Source organism: Schistocerca americana, chromosome 8 (genome assembly GCF_021461395.2).
Source record: "Schistocerca americana isolate TAMUIC-IGC-003095 chromosome 8, iqSchAmer2.1, whole genome shotgun sequence".
NCBI lineage: Eukaryota > Metazoa > Arthropoda > Insecta > Orthoptera > Acrididae > Schistocerca > Schistocerca americana.
Genome location: NC_060126.1, coordinates 523,268,961 through 523,289,738, shown reverse-complemented (window position 1 = coordinate 523,289,738; position 20,778 = coordinate 523,268,961). Strand labels below are relative to the sequence as shown.

Genomic DNA, 20,778 nt, shown 5'->3' with positions numbered 1-20,778 from the left:
ACCTTCGTTCTTGGTCTCCCACTCTTATTATTCCCCCTTGGGATGTTGTATTTTACCCGTCTCTCCCTACAGCTTACTCCTGCTTTCCTCAGAATTTCGAACCTCTTGCACCATTATCAACCGCAACATCAGAAGTGCCTCTATGGTGCCTTATCTTTCCTAAACCCAAACTGATCGCCATCTAACAAGCTCTCAAGCTTTTCCATTCTCTGCATATTATTCTTGTCAGCAACTTGGATGCATTAGCTGTTAAGCTCATTGTCCGATAATTCTCGCACTTTCAGCTCTTGCCGTTTTCGGAATCGTGTGGATGATGCTTTTCCGAAAGTCAGATGGTATATCGCCAGATTCGTACGTTCTACAAACCAACGTTAACAGTCGTTTTGTTGCCACTTCTCCCAATAATTTTAGAAATTCTGATAGAATGTTATGTATCCCTTCCGCCTTATTTGATTTTAAGTCTTCCAAAGCTCTTTTAAATTCAGGTTCCTGTACTGTAACTCCTATCCCTTCTAAACTAACTCCTGTTTCTTCTTCTAGCACAACAGACAAATCTTTCCGCTCATAGTACCCCTCACTCTACTCTATCCACCTATTCGCCCTCCTAGTAGCAAGCCCATATTCTCCAGTAACTCTTTCTTCTACTCCTTCCTCTACAACCGCATTGCAGTCCCGCATGACTATTAAATTTTCATCTGCCTTTAGGTACTAAATTACCAGTCCAGAGACCTCATATACTTTCTCTACCACTTCATCTTCGGCTTGCGACGTCAGCACGTATACCTGAATTATCGTTGTCGGTGTTGGTTTGCTGTCGATTCTGATGGTAACAACCCTATCAATGAACTGTTCACAGTAACACACCCTCTGCCCTACCTTCCTATTCATAACGAACACTACTCCTGTTATACCATTTTCTGCTACTGTTGATATTACCCTAGACTCATTTGATCATAAATCCTTGTCTTCTTTCCATTTCACTTTACTGACCGTCACTATACCTAGACTGAGCTTTTGAATTTCCCTTTTCAGATTTTCTAGTTTCCCTACCACATTCAAGCCTCTGACAGTCCACCCCCCTACTCGTAGAATGTTATTATTTCGTTGATTATTCAATCTTTTTCTCATGGTAACCTCCGCTTTGGCAGTCCCCTCCCAGAGATCCGAATTGCGGACTACTCTTGAATCCTTTGCCAATGGAGAGATCATCATGACACTTTTTCAAGTACAAGCCACATATTCCGTAGATAAACGTTATGTATCTTTAATGCAGCGGTTCCTATTGCCTTTTGCATCCTCATGCCGTTGATCAACGCTGATTCTTCCGCCTTTAGGGGCAGTTTCCCACCCCCAGGACAAGAGAGTGCCCTGAACCTTTGTCCGCTCCACCGCTTTGTTTGACAAGACCGTTGGCAGAATGAGGCTGTCCTCTTATGCCGGATTCTTCGGCCGCAGATGATGACAATTTTTATTCAAATGTGTTCAAATGTGTGTGAAATCTTATGGGACTTAACTGCTAAGGTCATCAGTCCCTACGCGTACACACTACTTAACCTTAATTATCCTAAGGACAAACACACACACCCATGCCCGAGGGAGGACTCGAACCTCCGCCGGGACCAGCAGCACAGACCATGACTGCAGCGCCTTAGACCGCTCGGCTAATCCAGCGCGGCAATTTTTGTTCAAAATGTAGGCGGTGGCGGGTTTCGAACCCGGTACCGAGGACGTTTTGGTTATTAATAAAGGACGCAACAGCACCACATTTCCAATTCTTCGATTTATTCTTTTCCTGTTTGCACACGGACCATGATTCACTTTCATAAGATGTTGCGTTCCTAATGATCCAGAAAATTTTTTTCACAAGCTAGGACCGATATTCGTTGGTAATTGAATACTAATAGACATTTGTTACTAATAGAAGTCACGGCTACAAAATAATAACACGAATTCTTTACAAACGAATGGAAAAACTGGTAGAAGCCGACGTCGGGAAAGATCAGCTTGGATTCCGTAGAAATGTTGGAACACGTGAGGCAATACTGACCCTACGACTTATCTTAGAAAATAGATTAAGGAAAGGCAAACCTACGTTTCTAGCATTTGTAGACGTAGAGAAAGCTTTTGACAATGTTGACTGGAATACTCTCTTTCAAATTCTGAAGGTGGCAGGGGTAAAATACAGGGAGCGAAAGGCTATTTACAATTTCTACAGGAACCAGATGGCAGTTATAAGAGTCGAGGGACATGAAAGGGAAGCAGTGGTTGGGAAGGGAGTGAGCCAGGCTTGTAGCCAATCCCCAATGTTATTCAATCTGTATACTGAGCAAGCAGTAAAGGAAACAAAACAAAAATTCGGAGAAGGAATTAAAATCCATGGAGAAGAAATAAGAACGTTGAAGGTTGCCGATGACATTGCAATTCTGTCAGATACAGCAAAGGACCTGGAAGAGCAGCTGAACGGAATGTCAGTGTCTTGAAAGGAGGATATAAGATGAACATCAACAAAAGCAAAACGACGATAATGGAATGTAGTCGAATTAAATCGTGTGATGCTGAGGAAATTAGATTAGGAAATGAGGCACTTAAAGTAGTAAATGAGTTTTGCTATTTAGGGAGCAAAATAACTGATGATGGTCGAAGTACAGAGATGATATAAAATGTGGACTGGCGATGGCAAGGAAAGTGTTTCTGAAGAAGAGAAATTTGTTAACATCGAGTATAGAGTTAAGTGTCAGGAAGTCGTTTCTGAAAATATTTGTGTGGAGTGTAGCCACGTATGGAAGTCAGACGTGGACGATAAATAGTTTAGACAAGAAGAGAATACAAGCTTTCGGAATGTGTTGCTACAGAAGAATGCTGAAGATTGGATGGGCAGATCACATAACTAATGAGGAGGTACTGAATAGAATTGGGGCGAAGAGAAATTTGTTGCACAACCTGACTAGAAGAATGGATCGGTTGGTAGGATCACCAATTTAGTATTGGAGAGCAGGAACAAGGGCAAAAGTCGTAGAGGGAGACCAAGAGATGAATACACTACGCAGATTCAGAAGGATGTAGGCTGCAGTAGGTACTGGGAGATGAAGAAGCTTGCAGAGGACAGAGGAGTCTTACATCCCTAGAGAAAGACGATGTCCACCCCCTTTGACAACGTCGCGAGAGTGTGCCTCATTCCCTTACTGCTGAAGATTTTTACTCCGAATCTGAGCAGCGGCTGTGCTCGAACCCGAGATCTAGAGCGTTGTCATTACTAGACAAAGACGCTGCTCCTACATCACATTCTCTTTTCACGAAATCTTTTATTGAACACAAATGAATTACAAGGTTTTACAAATGTTGTTACATTGCTTAGGCGAGCATGAGTATATCCTTCATATTATTTACATTACAAAACGAATTAATTACAATATGATGACAAAAGGACGGACTACAGTAGTGTACATATCGTATCCATAGGAGCATATCTTTTTGAACATTTTTATGCTACTGTATGATTAATATATTGGTATATCTTGCTTGAAGTAATTTTAGATGTAAATCAGCAGAATTGCTACAGGATTTAAACTTTTTCCTGGAGTAATAATTTCACGTCTATTACAAAAAAATGAATAAATAGTATTTGTTTCATTGATGTTAGAATTTTTTGTACATGAAAGTGATGTGTCCAATTTTTATTTATTAAACAGTATTCATATGAAATTAAACTTTAGACGCAAAAGATATAATTGCCTTATCTCATACTTAAAAAGTAATAATAATGAAAATAAAAATCGAAGTTACTTGAAACAATGGTTTGTCTTTGTCACATTGTCCTATATGGTCTCAAAACAGTCTGTATTGTAAGCCTCTTTCCTTCGTAACGTAGCATGATTTTTCCAGCAATCGTGTTCCATGAATTGATCGTATTACAGACTGTAATGCATACTCTTCATCGTAATTTTACCTTTATTAACCTGTCTTGAGTATAACACGCATAATTGTACACTGACGGTCCATATCTGTTTTCTAGACGAGATTTAAGGCTGCAAAGCTGCAATGACAAACAGCCCGGAAATTTCCGTACATTTGTGGCTTTTAGTGTGGGTGGAAAAAGATGTCGAGTGTCCACCAAGCCAGGCAAGTGCATTCTGTTCCCGAGGATGACTGGCTGACAGGACTAAATGTTCAAAATATAGTCGTGGAGCTGCTCGGCGGCCGCGAAACCGAGGAGTCGGCCGGGAGCCCCCGTGGAGTGTCGCGGTCCTCTGCTCTACGGCCCTTTTGGGTACAGACGATGTTCTGAAGTTTTCATATAACTGTTTCCCAACTGACTTTCGACTGTATTTCTGTTCGGTGATCGTGAAAACTTATATTTTTTTCTTTTAAGATAAGTATCGACCCATGCTGAAACACCCATATTAGTACGTAGTTTAGCGACCACGTCTCCACAGGCGGAAATGCAGGTGCTGATTCTGGCATCGGGTCGATCGCACAGATGGCGAGCACTGTCTTGGGATACGTTACGTCACGCCTGCTCGGCCTGTTCACGTAGCTCTGTAAGAGTTGGTTAGTTAACGAATCGCATGAGGCACTTCTCGTTCCATCATATCCCACACATGCTCGATTGGAGGTAAGTCAGGAGACCGTGATGGTCAGGGAACGCACGTCTTGCAAAGCACGTTGAGTTCATGGGCAGTGTGTGGCGAGCATTATCCTACTGGAACAACAAACATATCACCCGCCTGTTGCAAGAACGGCAGAAGAGTGAGTCTAACAACTTTCTGCACGTACCGAGCACTGGTTACCGTCCCCTACAGACACAGCAAAAGGTGAACGAGAGCTCCAGCTTATCGCAACCCAGATCATAAAGGGCCAATGTGTCTCAGACGAATGCACTTTACATCTCTAACCAGGCCTACGTCGCACGTGCAAACGACGATCACTTTCGTGTAGGCAGAATCGGCTTTTATCGCTGAAGCTCACGGCCCGCCATTTCACGCTCCAAGTGAGCCTCTGGCGGCACCACTCGACCCGTACGCGTCGATGCTGTGGCCTGAAGGAAAGACGGGGTAGAGGCGCGCGTGCCCGTACTGCCACTGATAACAACCAGTTCGCAACATTCTGTTGACACGCCTGGGCTCGCAGCCCCTCTTACCTGTGCTGTGGTAGCCGTACGGTCTGCCACTGCTGTCCTTACAATACCGGGTGTGAGAATGTTCACGTCACCCCTGATACCAGCATAGCTGCACAACTGACGCTGCACGTCCCACTTGTGCGTCAGCTCTCCAAATGGAGCATCCCGCCACTCGGAAGGCAACACTTTGACCAGTTGGCTGTACTGCCACCGCACTGAGTCTCCTGCTAGTGAGCATCCCCTATGAAAGAGTACACACAGATGAGGCTCTGGTAGATATGCCGCTACGTTATCTGTTGACAAATGACGCTCAAACCATTATCAGTACATCTACTATCCCCGAAGTGGCATATGCCGTCATAGAATCAAAACGACATCGCCGTTTTCAATTGTTCTAATTTTTTCGGGCAGTGTATAACTCCTGCTTTGATCAAGGAAAGGTAGGGCTTTGCTGAACTTCGAGCCCAATTAGACGGAGACTTAATCGGCATTTCAGATGCTATACTAACCAGGACAATAATTGATAGTGAAGTCAGTGGCGGCTGTTTACCTAATGTTTGCAATTAACTCACAAACGTCTCGTTATTCGGGTGATGATTTCTGCAATGTTTTTGCTTGTTTACTTTCACTCGTGTCAGTTTTCGCCAATAATTCTGATACACCCCGCATACACATATTGCTCTCGAGCGCCTCCGGCGCCCCTGTGACCAATTATGTCATTTGCAGCTTAATCCTTCATTCCATACTTTCTATAAATGAACATTAATAATTATTTTTATGTGCACGTTTGGTCAATAAATATGGGAAAAATGTTTAAAAAATATTTCCCTTAATTTTTTTTAAGAATAATTTTTCTGTCAGTTTGCATATCTGCGGAAGTTCGTGTACTTGGTCATATTTACCGACATCCAAACAGAAAAGTAGACAAATAAAAACCTTATAATAATAAACAAAAGGTTATGAGAAAAAAGTATAAGAAATAAAGTGCCTGGAGTTTACGATAAAATGTTCCGACAGTACAAATTAGTGTATTCAATCAGATGTCGATTAACGGGAGCAGTTTTTATCTTTATTCCACCAGAAGTTCATTTTGCATTTTTCGCAGGGCACATACGTATATCGTTTGCAGTTGGGAATTTACATCTCGTTCTCTTCTTGTTCCTAAGAGGCCAATACTTACTTATATATCAGCACTATTATGTGCTAAATAGGATGTTTCAAGCACCAAAGATACTAAAGCGTGATCACCCTTTATCATTTTACGTACTCTAATTCAGAACATAAAATAATCACCACACACAGAGGGTATCATGCGCCAGAGCAGCGAACGTATGTACGATGACAAAAGATGTCACGTTATGTCGAATTTGGTGCACACTGGTGGCAGATTCTTTTTTCCCCGTATAGTGTCACGTCTTTGTATATAAGCAATACAATCGGCTTTGTTAAGCTCTGACCGACAGCAGAGAAAATCTAGTTCAAACTCAGGGCACTCGATCCGAGGGCAATCTGGTTCGAATCCTGGTGCTGGAAAAAATGTTCACTGTCGGAATTTCGCCTGCAATCAGAGGAGAGGTAGTGGCGAAAAGTCCATGATCACCAGACTTTCTACCAATATCCTAGTTTAAATACCAAACCTCTCCGCAGTACCTGATGAAGTGAGGACATGAGATACTGTTGATGGAGTCCTTCTGTCAGATGGGGACGTTAAGCTTGCCGGTTCCCTTGGTTATTCTTCGCGAGGACTATCTGTTGGCATGGGGTTTCACCGCGTACCTTCTTTTATCATCATCATCATCATCATACAACACAGACGTTGCACTACACTACAGACACACACACAATACATGTATTTAGTTTACAAGTATCGTAATGGAACATGTGGCAAATAAAGTAACAAAAAATCTTGGCAGATGTGCAAAACAGGGCAGTGACGTGTTAAACCGGCCCTGTGCAGAGATAGCAAGTGAAAGATGCTAAAAGCTAGTTTATTTTTACGAGTTGTTACCGGGTCGAGAATGGTGGCTGGATTTCTAAATACCTCTGATAGTAGTTAGATAGGTACAAGGATTTTAACTGTAGTGTGAAGTTTAAAGCTGTCAGGGGTCAGAAGCAGACTGACGATTCTTATTTAGACTGATTTAATGGTGTGGCGCTGCAGAGAACTGGTCCAGATCTGTCAATAAAAATGACGAAAGTTCCGAGTGCGAGCTGAAAAAACGCTTTAGCACGTGCGCACGCCTGCCCCTGCGCAGGTGATCCTGTCGGCGGGCGCCATCAACTCGCCGCAGCTGCTGATGGTGTCGGGGGTCGGCCCCGCGGACCACCTGCGCTCGCTGGGCATCCCCGTGGTGCAGCAGTCGCCGGGCGTGGGCGAGAACCTGATGGACCACATCGCGGTGGGCGGGCTCGTCTTCCCCGTGGACTACCCCGTGTCCGTGGTGGTGGACCGCGTCATGAACCTGAACGCGGCGCTGCGCTACGCCGTGCTGGGCGACGGCCCGCTCACCTCCAGCGTGGGGCTCGAGGCGGTCGGCTTCGTCAGCACCAAGTTCGCCAACCGCTCCGACGACTGGCCCGACATCGAGTTCATGCTCACCTCGAGCAGCACGCCCTCCGACGGCGGCACGCAAGCGCGCAAGGCGCACGGCATCACGCAGCGCTTCTACGACGAGATGTTCGGCGCCATCACCGGCAGGGACATGTACGGCGTCTTCCCCATGATCCTCAGGCCCAAGGTACGCCCCCTAACCGGAGTGCCACGCCCCGACACTCTGGCCGGGCTGTTTACTCGCGTACGGCATTTAGCCAAATATTGTTTTGTTTAGTTCGATTATTTAAACCTTCCGTGCGACTTCCCGCTAAGATGTTGAACGAATTAGTTTTACGATCATAATACACTTTCTCAGTGACAGTATGGCAACATACTGGGTCATTTACAAGATTTACGTCTGTTTCAAAATACAGGATGTTTATAGCTACACAACGTAACCTTCCACCGTGAAATGCGTCAATAACTTACAGAAAAGTTTGATATAGCACTGAATCTTCAAGTCTTATTTCCACCCAACACTGTTAGTTCCCGACGTTGCCGCTAGGTGGCACGGGCGACTGAGTTATTCCAACAGACATCACGGAGTCGTATGAAGGCACAGAGCTTGAGCAGGGTTGTTTATGGTTTCGTGAATCCAAATCTGCTACTACAGTTCAGACAGAATTCAGGACTAAATATCGCAAGCCACTACCTCAGAGACAAACTGTTACAATCATTTCACTCAACTGCCTGTGTATCACAGAGGATGCTGGGTCAGGTCGGCCAGCAGGCTCTTGCGCAGCAATTGAACAAGTTCAGCAATCTTAAATTCGTCGTCTGTGTACTTCAAAGAGACGCGCCAGCTTAAAATTGAATATGTGTAGCGTTACAGTGTGGCAAGTACAATGGAAACACCCGTCGCCAAAATCCTAGATACTGGAACAGTTGCAAGTTCTGAAAGAAAGTGACCCATAAAAAAGAGCTGCGTTTTGTGTATAAATGTTTAACAAGCCACATTTCATCCTGCGGTAAAGTGGATCGGCAATACGGGATGGGCATAAGCCACGTCACGTAATGGAATATCTACTGGACTTGCCTAAAGTAAATTTTAATTTATTTTTTATTTATTTATTTATTTTTGCGGTGTAAGCTGTAACAAGATATACGGTCCTTTCTTTTTTGCCGAGTCACCTGGAACTGGCATACCGTACCTACACATGCCTGAACATTATCTAATGCCTCAATTACAGCAGCATATGGGCACACAATTTATTTTCCAGCAAGATGGCGCGCCACCGCATTATCATAGTCAAGTTATCTCTTATCTCAGTAGGAATGTGCCGACTTGCATCGGACGTGATTGAACACAATCCTGGCCCCCACGATCACCTGGTTTAACCCAATGGGATTTCTGTGTATGGGGTTACATTAAACACACAGTGTTTGTTCCTCCCCTTGCGTGGAACGTCGACGGGCTGCAACAGCAGACAATACAAGTAGCTGCCAACATACATAACGACTTGCTTCATAGGATTTGGCAGGAAAGAGATTACGGATGCAACAGATGTCGTCTTATGAAAGGTATCCATACTGAACATTCATAAATAGAACTTCAAGATATACTGCATTCAGTGCTGTATCGAACACTTCTGTAAGTTATTTACCTTTTTCAGCATTAAAGGTTACTTTTGTTTAACTAGTTTCCAAACACGCGATATATGTTTCTCTCTCTCTCTCTCTCTCTCTCTCTCTCTCTCTCTCTCTCCAACACACAACAAGTACACACCACATTATTACACACTGAAATTTTTCTGTGGAGGGGAAGGAGGCTTCAACAAATATATTTTAAGTTTGTCTTAATTTTATCATCTATTAAATCTATACATCACTGGGTGTAGGTTGAACATTTTTATGATTGAATACCTCACTCCTTTCTGTGTCACACTAAGACCGAGTGATGGATTGCACAAGTGATTTCTCGTTATTATATCTATTAAAGTTGGTGTTTTTTTTTCTGAAGCTGTCATTCATTCCAGAATGAGATTTTCACTCTGCAGCGGAGTGTGCGCTGATATGATTGATTGCTGACAAGAAATTTCATAAGGGAGTAAATGTATTGTGAGACAGCTGTCATTGTGTCCAACTGTTTAGAGAGCTGTCTACAATAGGTTAAAGAGTCGACGCCACATATTTTCGTTACGAATTTTACCTGCCTCAGTGAAACGAAAACCTTTTTTCTGTAGTGAAGAGATACCCCAAAATATACTTTCATGCGACAATGGTTAAATGGAAAGTATGTCGAATTCTGGACATTTTCGCCTCCAAAATCTGATATTATCGGTAACGAGAAAGCTGCAGAGCTTAGATATCTAAGAAGAGCTTTAAAAGTGACTTCCAGATCAGCTGCTCATTAATATAATCACCTAAGAATTTGGATTATTCTGTTTCATTTGCTGATGTATTATTTCTAATCATGCGGCCAGCCCTTCTGCAGTGCATAATTACATGTATTGCTTTTCATCTAAGTTAAGGAACAGTCCATTTGCAGAGAATCAAGCTTTAATGTAAAAAGAACATTTCCATTTTAAGAGTCGATGTTTTCCTGTTAGGCTCTGCTTCTTGTGTACACGACTGGAGATGACTCACTCGTGTACGTAACAAGAACAAGATGAGATCCAGTATCTGTCACAGTGTTACACCTACTGGGTTTATTTCCCCTAGCCTATTCTCTGTTTCGGTCGTCAACTGTAAGTCCGCTTTGACGCTGCTCTTCATTTCTGCCGCTCGTCAGTTATCCTTTGGATTTAAGCATAACTGCTGTATCCTCCATCATCAACAATTTGCTTTATACTGGATGTAACAACACGTCTTCCTAGTACGTTAGTCATGTGAAATACAAAGGAAACGGAAGTCACAGAGTATCAAGAGAACAGGAAACATCAACTTTTAAATGATCACTACGGTCCTGTCGATGTGCACACAAATACGGAGTTAATAGACGCCCACTTCACACTATCTGAGCGTCATATCCGGACATATGTTAGTGGACATTGGTACGGCACGTGTCCACGCTTCGCCGTTATGATGGCCTGAAAGCCGGTAGGGACTCTTTCAGGGCGGAATCTGAATGCCTGTGGAGGAATGAGAGCCCATTCTTCCTCTGATGCCGAAAGCAAAGAACGTAGGGAATGGGTCGGTACGGTCTGGAGTGAAGTCGACGTTCTAATTCTTCCAAAAGTGTTCCACTGGCTTCAGGTCAGGTCTCTGGGCAGGCAATGCTCAACGGTCCCTATCCGTCACTACATGAGGTCTCTTTTAGCTACGGTTGTTTCTTCCAGTTTCCACTTCACAATCACATGACCAACAGTCGACTTGGGCACATCTCATGACATTCCGCAGTACATAGGGCTACTCGGGTACTTTTGATCAGCTATTTTATACAGGGTGTACCATATATCTTGACCACCCTAAATAACTGTTTGCCCACATGTAAATTACAAAATGTTTCAAACAAATGTTCTTTAGCCATCAGGAAGACATCAATCAGCATGACTGCCTTCGTTGTAGCTTTCTTTTTTACAAAAATACGAACAGCAGTATGACTTTTTTAAAAGGCACTTTGTATTTTTTATTCGATAATTAATTTCCTCTCCTAAAGACCTATTAAAAATGTATCACAGTGTACCATTCACTGAAACACAACTTTATTAATTACATAATACAACATAGAATTTGAGCCCGGGATCACAAACTCATCTACTTGCTGGAGTTGTCAGAAAACAAATGAAAACCAAGTAAAAACATAACACAAAACTGACATTAACTCTCCTGTACCATTGCCCGGGAGTAGAACATTCAAAGTTGCTCAAAGTGGTGACCCTGGACACCGATACACTGGTGCACTCGTTGAATGAAACAAGTATTTACTGCTTCCAGTGTTGCCTGCTGAAGAGAATTACAAGCAAGCACGATAAGTTCCTGCATGTCCCCTGGATAAACAACGTCTTAAATGCATCCCCAAAGAAAAAAGTCCAGAGGATTTAAATCAGTAGACCTAGCAGGCCAAGTAACTGATCCTCCTCGACCAATCTATCTGGCAGTATACCTTCAGAACACGACGTGCACGCAAGGCATTAGGTGCTGGACATCGATGGTGTTGAAACCACATAAGCATTCTGGTTCTTAGCGACACTTCATTCAGAAAAGGAGTAAAATTCGTCTGAGGAAATTGGCATACGCTGCGCCGTTTAGACTACCCAGACGAAATAAGGGCCAATAATTGTAGTACCAAGTATCCCACACCAGACCTTAACCCTCCATTGACGCTGATATTCCACCTGTCTAAGCCATCGTGGGTTGTCGCTGGACCAATAATGCATGTTCCTTCTATTTACCTGTCCTTTGTTTGCGAAGAAACATTCATCGTCAAATAGAACATTGGAGAAGAAGGTCAGGTTTGCGAGGATTTGCTGCTTTGCCCACTGACAGAAACTGTACACGATTCTGGAAATCATTCCCATGCAATTCTTGTTGTAGGTGTACGTGGTAAGGATGGAACCGGTGACGTGTAAGAATACGATGTACACTGGTTTTAGGAATGCCAATCTCGTGTTCAACCTGTCGCGTGCTCACATGTGGATTCTTAGCAACGGAAGCGAGAACAGTAACTTCGGCAGCTCCGTCTGTGCGAGTGCTACGACGATTGCGTCGTCGTGGGTTGAAACTTCCAGTTTCCTGAAGCGTCGCAACAAGACGAGAAAACGTCCGTCGGGAAGGTGGGTTCTTGCCAGGATATCGCTCTCTGTACAGCTCCGCTGTCTGCGTAGCAGCCGGCCGGAGTGACCGAGCGGTTCTAGGCGTTTCAGTCCGGAACCTCACGACTGCCCTACGGTCGCAGGTTCGAATCCTGCCTCGGGCACGGATTTGTGTGATGTCCTTAGGTTAGTTAGGTTTAAGTAGTTCTAAGTTCTAGGGGAATGATGACCTCAGATGTTAAGTCCCATAGCGCTCAGAGCCATTTGAACCATTTTGAACCTGCGTGGCATTTCGCTTATCTTCAACAACAAAAACAATAACAGACGTTATGTCGATGGAGTTTGTAGGAAGGACAGCCTTTACTGTATGCCTACTCTACACAACAGTATTTAAAAGGACTAAACTACTGTACCAAATGTACCCGCACATAAGAAAGTAGTATTGCAATTGTTGTTCTGCTAACTTAATTCCCCACAGATGAGTAGCATTTCTACCTTCTCTTCGTTGGTGTATATTCTACTCACACAACTCTTCAACTGACGATGGTTGACGGAACGACGGGTGTGCATTCTACTTATGTTTACACTTGTCCTCTGGCAACGTCAGCACGTGGATGTGTTCCATTACCCCGAGTACCTGCAATAAGCGCTGGGAGCGTCAACGTTCAAACATCCCCTTAGAAAAATTTATGAATTACTGTGCTGATAAACCTCTTACATTATTTGATCTTCAAACAGCTGAGCAGAACTGAACGTACTCAGACATTTCTCTCTTGACTTATTCTCATCATCACTTAACTGACACACAATATTTTTGGCGCAATGCAATCTGACTTTCAATAACCCCTACAAAAGAATGGCCCTGACTAACAATAACCTATAGCTTTCATGAATCACTTACCTCACAAAAATCTTCGTTACTCGAACTACTGCAATACAGTGAGCGCCACTACTGCCAGCTAAATAAACGATTCTAACTACTGAAGGCACTAACTACAGATAGGCATAGTTAGCAAATGAAAGATTTCGATATAAACAAACAATGTACGAGTATTTACCTTAATAGTGTTCGAAAGTCCAGATCATCCGCTCTCAAACTCCGCCATCTCTCTCGCCACTTCCACCACTGCTGGCGGCTCACCTCCAACTGCGCAACGCTACGCGCTGTTAACAGCCAACTGCCCAACACTACAATAGCGACTATTCCAACAATGCAAACCAGCCACAGACTTCACACAGCACAGCCAGTGATTTTCATACAGAGCGCTACGTGGCGTTACCAACATAAAAACCTAAACAGCCTACTTACAACGTCAATGTTGTGTTATGTAATTAATAACGTTGTATTTCAGTGAATGCTACACTGTGATAGGTCTTTAGGAGAGGAAATGAATTACCGAATAAAAAATAAAGGATGCCATTAAAAAAAGTCATACAGCTGTTCATATCTTTGTAAAAAACAAAGCTACAACTAAGGCAATCATGCTGATTGATGTCTCCCTGACGGATAAAGAACATTTGCTTGAAGCATTTTGTAATTTGCATCTGGACAAACAGTAATTTATGGTGGTCAAGATAAATGGGACACCCTGTATACAGCACTGCCGCACGACGTTTGTGCCGAAAAAGGTTTTTAGAATGAAAGAGCACGACGACAGGGGCGTTTGATGCAACAGGTTTTTGCTTCAGGAAGCATGGGCGTTTACACGTGCTTGTAAATAAATGGATTCACGACTCAAGTCCATGTAACATGTTATCATTCTGTGTCAGCAATACGTCCAGAAAGTTCGGACTTAACGTTTTGTTTCACTATCCATAACCGTACAACATCTAGGCCTCCCTAGCCATTATTTCCTTGCACCATCGCTTCAGCTACGGGTTTCACAGACGACCCATTTAGTACCTCTCTCTCCGAATAATTATGTTCTTTATTAGGCCCTGTCTCGTAACAGTATGCCTTTACTCCATACTCCATCAGTCCAGCGTATCTTAAACGGTCTGCTACAATGTCACATTTCAAAGGCTTCGAATTTTTTATTTCGATCTTTCCCATTGTCCCTCTTTCGCTCCCGTACCAACCTGACCTCCACATACAGTTTTTAGTAAGTCTTTTTCTGGGCAGAAGAACTACATTCATGGATGTCAATGGCGGTTACTTTTTATAGTAATACTGGATGTCTCCTTCATGTGGCTCTTCCGACATTTACTGCATGTCGTGTAGCGTGCAAGAGAGGCTACATAACGCCGCTGAATATTTTTGACGCAGTGCTGTGGGGGAATAAATGTTGGTATAAATCTGCTTAAGCTCGAATATGTCAAATGAGTACCACAGAAGATGTATGTGGGCAAACTACCATGCTTCTTTCATTTTTTCGTCATATATTATGGGGACAAAATTTTGCAGCTGTGTAAAGGCAGATCACAAAAGCATAAATATCGCACTAGTTACGTTTCTTGTGCGAAGCACGAAGCTTTAAAGTCATTCTCAGTTTCTGTAGGATCTGCATCTGCATTAACGTTACATCTGCTTGTGTGTTGTTCTGTGCTTTATTTAGTATTGTGCCAGCGCGAAGAATAAACATCGGGGGTGAATCATAGTATCACGACGACACGAAATATTGTCATGTACATACGGCCCACATCGTATTGGTAGTGAAGAAGAGGTCCCCACAGTACGTTGTAACAGGAATGCCCACCTAAACCTTGTGTTCACACGTTGTCGGACGAGTTCTGGTTGACCCGGTATATTCATAAGACCATTTGGTCTCGTTCTGATCTACGAATCCTCCTCCTCCATCCAAATATTTTCCCATGAAGGCATTAACCGTTTCGTCTAACAGTTAAATAAATGTATTAACAGTTATGGCGATTACTTTTTAAACAACAAAAAGATTACTTACTTTTTCCATCTGTCCCGATTCCATTTTAATGTCCCTTATATTTATTAATCAATAAATATAGCAACAATTAACGTTCTATAGCCCACAAATTTTTGTTTACTGACTGTAAAATATAGCAATTTTGAAACAAATTACGCCTCAGTCTATTTTTCCTGCTCGCAGAAAGCATATCCCGCTTTTAAGAAATGACGGTTTGACTATACAGCTCAAAAATTTAAATGAAATTTTTGTAGATTTCGATAGGTAGTACCGATGATGTGATACTATACTTCTAGTGGACCTTGGTTAAGATCTACAAGGCGATCATGACTGAATCGTGGTGGCGTGTTTCTTTTCCAGTTGCCGAGTTATTCTCTCCTTGTGCTATTTTATAACGTTCATTCCATAAATCATATTCGGTTTCTCTCTTTTCTCGTAATGAATCGAAATACTGCCCACACTAGTTGACTCCATAAAAGCATGAACTGCATGAACAATCAAACCCCCTGATCCACACGAGCTGATGTTCCTGGCTTCAAAAACACTGTCGCTCCCTCCCCCTGTGGTCACGTCTGACCATCGCAAATGTGTTGTGCTATTATCGTAGTAACGCAAGTTCCAAAAAAGATTCTCTTAAATGACAAGAAAATTTTTAACTATGGTCGCAAGCAGTGTGGCCTTCTTTGCCAACATCGAAGGTCGATATTTTGTCTTTTTACATGGACGATAGGCTGTTTCAAAACTTCAGTATCGATATTAACATATCGAAGTTAAAACCACCAACATTGATATTTTGGAAACATCTACTGTCACCGAATATCTCCACTTCAAATAACATTTGTGCTGTATGGAATTTCATAACACTTAGCAGTGAAGGTGCTTGCACTGGCAATCACAGAAATACATAGGTCTGATAGCAACAGGCGGCTGTGCTAAATATTCAGCCAACGTTAGTAACTGACACGAATAAAGCTGCAATATTTTCATAATTCGATAAGAAAACAAATCTTGTTTGTTTTTATCTTGTTATACTGATATTTCCCGTCATAAGACAGAGGATTTATTTCTTACTGTTCGTGGCGGTCGATGTAGAACGAGCTGTGTTCGCTTCAGTAGTTATGTGAAAATATCAGGACCGTAAACGAAACATGTTTCGCCAGTAACGACAACAGTAATTTGTCAGAACTCGGAGCGGTAACGTAGTTGTTTCCCGAACCATGACCGAATTTCGACTCGAGTCCCGCGTCCTAGAACATCTAGAGCTGCCGGCAAAAGACGTTAGAGAGAGCTACCCTCCAGTAGCTAAGAAGGATAACCGATTTAATAGCAGAGTTTCAAGGGAATGTGGCATTAGTATGGTAGTCAACCACACAAAATCGGCTCCCTGAGTACCCATATCCCGCAAAATTTCTGCTTCCTGCGTTAGGCGTGGCGCGAGTATACAGAGTCTTTCTTCACAGGTATGGCCTGCTGAAAACTGAAACACTAAACCCAATAACCGTTTCCAGGCGCAGGTATAGCCGCCATCGTCTGAACAACATGGATAAATCGGCAGTAGTGTGCTTGCAGTGGTGCTGGTTGACACCCCAATTACAGCTCCCCGAAACTTTTGTTCATCATGTGTAGAAGAGAGACGCACCATTTTAAGGAAACATCGCGTGCGTGCGGCCAATGAGGAAACGTGAGCTATGACGGCGTTATTACCAAATGCGTGCAAACAGTTGAGCGTGCTGTTATTCTTTTCTTGGCATTCATCGTAGAATGAAGTTGCTCCACGACAACGCACCTCCCCACATGGCAAAAGTCGTAACGCACTGGCTACGCCAGCTCAATTGGGAGGCACTCGAGCACACGCCCTATAGTGCTGATCTCTGCCCTCGGGATTTTCCTGCCTGCGGTCCCTTAAAAAAGGCCCTGAAAGGTCGAGGATTCAGGACGTACAGCAGGCAGTTACGGACTTCTTCGCACAGCAGGACAAGGTGTTTTACCAAGCGGTTGCCTTCAACCCGATTCGTCGGCGGCATGACTGCAATAAATAACCGAATATGGCGAAAAAGTTACTGTTTATTACATTAACTCATTGGTATTATGATCGGAAAGGGCTAGAAGTGGATTTCAAAGTTCTTGTGTTTAAGATCTGCATACGTAGTTTCGAAAGATCTAGATGTACGCAACAAACTATGCGCTGTAAAACGTTTGAAGGAGCGCTGTCAGAAATCTGGTTTACCAGCCTCAGCTCAAGTAAAACCGCTTTCGCTTTTTCTACGGCCAGAACTGTTGCCGACGAAATGGGAGCACCGCATTTGCTCGACCTTGTCAGCGTTCTACTTCTGATATTAACAAAACTACGCAAACAGTTTCACGCCACAGCTGCAGACCATCCGTTGCAAATTGCTAATCGTATTTTTATTTTCGTCTCTGAAAAGTTAGTAGGACAAATCATACGACAGGAAGCGTCTAAACGCCACTAAATGCACTCATGAACTCTTCTGAGGTCGTCAGGGAAATGGTAGCGTCGTCTTGAGGGAATGTTTCAATGACTTTCGTTTTCAGTATTGTAGAGTGTACCCCTCCAACAAATTTGATGTGTACTTACACTGTCCCAAATCTGTATGTCTTGGTCGATAATATATCTTGTCAAATAGTTACTTTCATGCTCTATGGTCATGGTCAGGAAGCCTTATCCTGAGGAAATGTGTTACAAAATAATCTACTTCCCCAGTGCATAAGTGGCTAGACCATGGAATGATTATTTGCATTTATATTTTTATTGTATATACAATACGTTTAAAGTCTGTTTTTAACTAACCACATACAAATATTAGCTGTTCAAAGCTTGCTCTATGAAATATGCGTAGTCGTCAAGTAAAAATGATTTGGAACAGTTTTTATCGTCTATTGCTGTTGTAATTTTATTGTGAAGAAGTCTGAATGTTTATACGACTATATAATTTTCGTCTTTCTCTCTCAAAGTCAGATAAATTCATTTAAAAAAATGATGATGATTTTCACTTCTAATTTCTGTGTACGAATGCTAGAGTTGTTTTCAGTCGTTTTTAATGGTTTCTAGTGCTGTTTTAATATACTGTATTACGTATCCATTTATTAAGAGGATACCTGGGATAGTGAGCTGCATACAGTCATTATTTTCCAATGAATATTTTAAGTCTCACTGTAGAATTTCGCGAGAACATTATTTCTCGCAACATTAAACAGCGGTTGCATAAATGCAAAGCAAGGTATCCCTAATTTTCGGCAGAAAATTTAACTATGCCAAGCAGTACAAAACATTTCTTAATGTATAAGAAGAAGTGACTTCCAATTCAACTGATTAGAAGTATGCACGTCCAGAAATACTGATGAAATGTGTGTGAATTCCCAAGGGACTAAACTGCTGAGTTCATCAGTCCCTAGACTTACGCACTACTTAAACCAACTTATTCTAAGGACAACACACACACACACACACACACACACACACACACACATACACAGACACACACACACACACACACACACACGCACGCCCGAGGGATGACTCGAACCTCCGGCGGGGGGAGGGGGGGGGGGCTGCCCAGAAATACTGAACACATTAATACCCTTTGTTTTCCACCACGTTAGGCTGCTGCAGTTGGTGTTACATCCTGCTTTGTTCAGAACTATATGAACTGTTTCTCTTGTGCTTTAAATGATTGTTCACTTACAGTAACGTCATTACTCGTGTCTTAATTCTCTCAATTTGTGCAGTTTGACCATGCAATTTTTTTGAACCACGATGATTAAGCTGTTATATGTCACTCTGCTTCCTATTACTTAAATGTAAAGTAAATTATTAATTCAGTGCTGGGTCGCAAAAAATTTAAATTTTGCTAAAAGAATAAAACAATTTCCAAAACCTTAAACAGAATAGCGAGAGAAAATTTTAGCCAACTTTGGTTTAGTATGTTAACTGTTTGGTCTCTCAGTATGCCCTTTTACAAAAACTACAGAAATTACGTGCTTTGTCTCATAGAAATTGTCAATTAGTGCACTATTTGTTCAGTTTCTCGTTAGCTCTGGTCAGAGTAGTCCAGAATAGGAAAAAGTTGGAAGTCATTGTTAAAGGCTCCAGCGGCAACGTTGCCAAACAGCAGGGATCCAGCAATAGCAATAGCAGTAGTGGCGCTATTGTTGAACGTTGTCTGTTATTTCAAAAGAGTCGAGTATGAGTATTTACGTAAACTACGTGAAATGGAATGTATTATACAATGAATCAACAGTCCCGAATTTATCAACCTTTGTGGAGATGTTCATCAAATTCTATTAGGAACTGGTGTAGTTCATCAACATCAGTATGAGGTCTGATGCCTATGGTTAAGAATTCACTCTTGTATTCGTTGTAGCACGTTTGCAGGCAGCCTCCGACTTCATCCTCTGGAATTTCTTGCCAAGCCTGAAACACATGATCCTGATGGAGATTACTGGCCGGAAATAGTATGAAAGTATAAGTCTTTCCATCGCATCTCAAACATGCTTTACGGGTGACAAATAATGGGCCAAGCGGGCCAGTGAAGCATCCGTACATTCCTCAATGCTTTTGTGGTGTGAACTAAAGCGCGGAGTTTCACATTATCTCGCTGGAGTATGCCGTTTGGTACCCTGACCATGAAGGATATGACAGTACGGTTTACCACTGTTGTCAAATATTGGCGGGCATTCAGCCTCGCTTCAGTAATTAGCTAATTTGTCCCATTACCATACCTAATGGCTCCCCACACCACGATTATAGGAGCTGGAGAGGTATGAGCATGGTGACTCTCTGGCTCCTGTAACCTTTCACAGGCCGTCCACGGACTCGTTGGCGTCGATGTGACTGCCACAAGCAGAAGCGAGACTCAGCGCCGAACAACACATAACCCATTGAGCGCCCCTGGTCATTCCGGCTCTGTGTTGACCGTGGTATGGTGTCAGCGGTGAACTATGCATGACGAGGTCGGAATACCAGCGGTTGGTGGTGACTTCTGGCTGCGCCCTCAGTCCGGGTTTCAGCTGCTGTCAGTAGAGTCGTCAAAACCAATTGAACAATTCTACTATCTTCTCGTGGTGCAGCCCTTGTGGAAGGACCTGTGCGTTCAGTTAGTCACCAGTCGTTCTACAGTCAACTGTCTTTGCTATCAGCTGTTATGATGCACCCATGTCTCTCGTGCCACCAATGGCAAGACCTTTGTAAAAATTCTAAAAATAGCAATAAGTTTCCCCATGTGCATCCTCTGAACACGCTGTGTTCTCCGATCTCCGACTAGTGTAGTAATGGCGTATTTGAATACTGAAAATAAGCTCGTATAAGGTTGAAATTTTAATCGGCATATCTCACGGCACTGAAGTGATAGAGTGTAAGTTTGGTTGCGTTTCGTGAACACTTTCAATTTCCGTCCGCCCATTAATGTGCTTTGAGTAGGTAATTACCCCGAAAAAAGACACATGTCATAGACTCCATTAGTAGTATTGCACAGGGGA

The 20,778-nt window shown here is 42.8% G+C and overlaps 1 protein-coding gene across 1 annotated transcript in view; it reads left to right on the top strand.

The window, feature by feature from the left end:
- The window catches only part of LOC124545960 (glucose dehydrogenase [FAD, quinone]), an 82,721-nt gene that overhangs the window by 56,506 nt on the left and 5,437 nt on the right, over positions 1–20,778 (top strand). Inside the window, exon 5 of the mRNA XM_047124925.1 lies at positions 7,372–7,854. Within this exon, the coding sequence (XP_046980881.1) occupies positions 7,372–7,854 (483 nt within the window). The remainder of the gene's footprint in view (positions 1–7,371; positions 7,855–20,778) is intronic.